The sequence below is a fragment of the Bipolaris zeicola genome (genome assembly GCF_000523435.1).
Source record: "Bipolaris zeicola 26-R-13 unplaced genomic scaffold scaffold_657, whole genome shotgun sequence".
Classification (NCBI taxonomy): Eukaryota; Fungi; Ascomycota; class Dothideomycetes; order Pleosporales; family Pleosporaceae; genus Bipolaris; species Bipolaris zeicola.
The window spans coordinates 1-2,538 of NW_006912706.1; the positions used below are offsets into that span (position 1 = coordinate 1).

Here is a 2,538-nt window from a genome sequence, read left to right on the forward strand (position 1 = left end):
GACAGGTCATAACTCTCGTACGTGCCAAAAGGATGTAGAAGAAGATTCTTTATCAGATACAAGTGAGTCGTACGACGCATCTATAGCTAGTGTAGTTACCGGAAGACTAAGATTTGTAATTACAGATATGACTGGGGTTCTAGTTCGGCCGAGCTACTGTACCTTGCACTTAATAAGATCCAAAACTCTGAGGCTAAACATATATATTAGCTCGATTCTGACATTTAGCGCTCTATTTCAAACACATTCTCTTGAACTGACCCGCTGGAGGTTGTCTCGGTACAATTCACAAAAAGACTTAACAACTCCTTTTTAGCATTCACCCTTTTCTTGAACCTACTATCTGATCAGCTCCATGATAATGAAAAAGAAGAGTGGAAACGGGGCATGTGTAAAAGAGAAAATATCGCATTGGCATTTGCTTCTTGATCAGGGTGTTGTTATAAAAGAAATCGCTAGATGGGATTATGAGGGTTCAGGCACAACGGACAATCCCTACATTGTTGAATGGATAAAGAATGACCCTCGAAATCCTATGGAATGGTCTGGCCTGAGAAAGTGGATCTATTGCACAATAATGGGAATTGCAACTCTTGCTATCTCACTTTCTTCTTCGGCGTATGGCGGAGGTGAGAAACCCTCGAGGGCTGTTTGCTATAAGACTGACATTAGCACGGCAGGTATTGAGCAAATCCAACGGGACTTCCATGTCAGCAACGAAGTCGCCACACTTGGAGTATCCATGTTCGTCTTGGGATTTGCCCTTGGGCCTCTACTATGGGCGCCGTTCTCTGAGATGTACGGTCGACAGGTTGTTTTTGTTTCCACATTTTTGGCTTTTGTAGCTTTTACTGCAGGTGCAGCTGGATCGCAAAATATCTGGACCCTTATTGTGCACAGATTCCTTGCAAGCGCATTCGGATCTAGCTCGCTCACAAACGCCGGTGGTGTTATTGCAGATATGTTTGCACCAAAGCAGCGTGGTCTGGCTATGGCAGTGTTTACCGCAGCCCCAACTCTTGGACCAGTTATTGGCCCTATCGCTGGGGGTTTTCTAGGGATGAAAGAAGGATGGAGATGGATTGAAGGGTTCCTGGCTATCTTATCAGGCGTATTATTTATCCTCTCGATTGTTGTTGTGCCAGAGACATACGCACCGACACTTCTCCGTAAAAGAGCAAGAACCTTGTCACGAACAACGGGAAAGGTGTATCTATCGAAAATTGCGATAAATCGAGGGAAACGTTCGCTGATTGGCGCGCTCCGTATGGGATTGAGAAGGCCATGGGTTCTGCTGCTTCGTGAGCCAATCGTACTCCTTTTATCCCTTTACATGTAAGCTTTTGAGCAACTTCCTAACCATCACACTAACAAGCAACAGGGCAGTTATATATGGAACACTTTTTATGTTTTTTAGTGCTTACCCTATTGTTTATCATGTTCACCGGGGATGGAACCAAGGAATCGCCAATCTTCCTTTTATTAGCGTCGCTATTGGTTTAATCAGCGCAACCTTTTATGCTAACTATGCTCTACGAAAACCGTCGATATATTCAGTGTGCAAAACGATCTCCGTCGGGGTTTGCAACGCCTGAAGATAGATTGCATTCCTCGATTATTGCGGGTGTAGCTCTTCCAGTCGGCCTCTTTTGGTTTGCATGGACAAATTCCCCATCGTTACCTTGGGCGGCAAGTGCGGCGGCTGGAATTCCCTTCGGTTTTGGTATCTTAACTGTGCTTCTAGGCATCACAAACTACCTAGTGGACGCCTATACAATATATGCAGCTTCGGTCTTAGCAGCTAATAATTCTCTTCGTTGTGTTTTCGGCGCAGCGTTCCCACTTTTTACATCACAGATGTATTCTAGGCTAGGTGAGACAACGCTTCATTTATTCCCTTTGAAGACTAACGCCGATAGGAATTCATTGGGCTTCTGCCCTCCCTGGTTTTCTTACTGTGGCGTGCTTCCCGTTGATCGTTACTTTGTATCGATATGGGGCTATTATTCGCAAAAGATGCAAATATGCGGCTGAAGCACAAGCATACTGGGAGGAAATTCATGAGCAAAAGCTTCAAAGAACCCAAGAGTCATCAAACACGGTATTAGCCGGTAGTTACAAGTAACAGAACAAAGGATTTCCACCCTCGGCCTGACCAGGAGTGGTCGCAAACTCGTGCAGGGATGTCAACAGGTAGTAATGCGCTTACTATGGGGCTTGGGTCACGTGATTACTATCACACCAAGACCGTGTCATCAGTGATGGCAACCCCAGTATGTGATGACAGACCATCACGGGAGAGCCTCGCCATCAGTGATGGCAGAACGGAACATTGATGGTAGGCCCAGAAGCAATGAGGATATAAGGATGGATGGATTTCATTATTTACTCTCGTTGTGATCAACTCAAATTGTACTTTCTTACTAGTTAGTTACTTTACCTCAGTAGACTCTAAAGTTTGCCCATGTAACTATAGAGCTACTCAAGATACTTCGCATATTCTACTCAGCTGCACGCTATACAAAGAAGCTAGAAAGA

General features: G+C 44.8%; 1 protein-coding gene across 1 annotated transcript; it reads left to right on the forward strand.

The window, feature by feature from the left end:
- Positions 1–361: 361 nt before the first annotated feature.
- COCCADRAFT_42284 (uncharacterized protein) lies at positions 362–2,125 on the forward strand (the record flags this gene model as incomplete). Its single annotated transcript, XM_007720798.1, has 5 exons — positions 362–629; positions 681–1,335; positions 1,382–1,497; positions 1,598–1,873; positions 1,920–2,125. The coding sequence occupies 5 exons, from the start codon at positions 362–364 to the stop codon at positions 2,123–2,125; spliced, it is 1,521 nt and encodes a 506-aa protein (XP_007718988.1).
- Between the last annotated feature and the right edge of the window lie 413 nt (positions 2,126–2,538).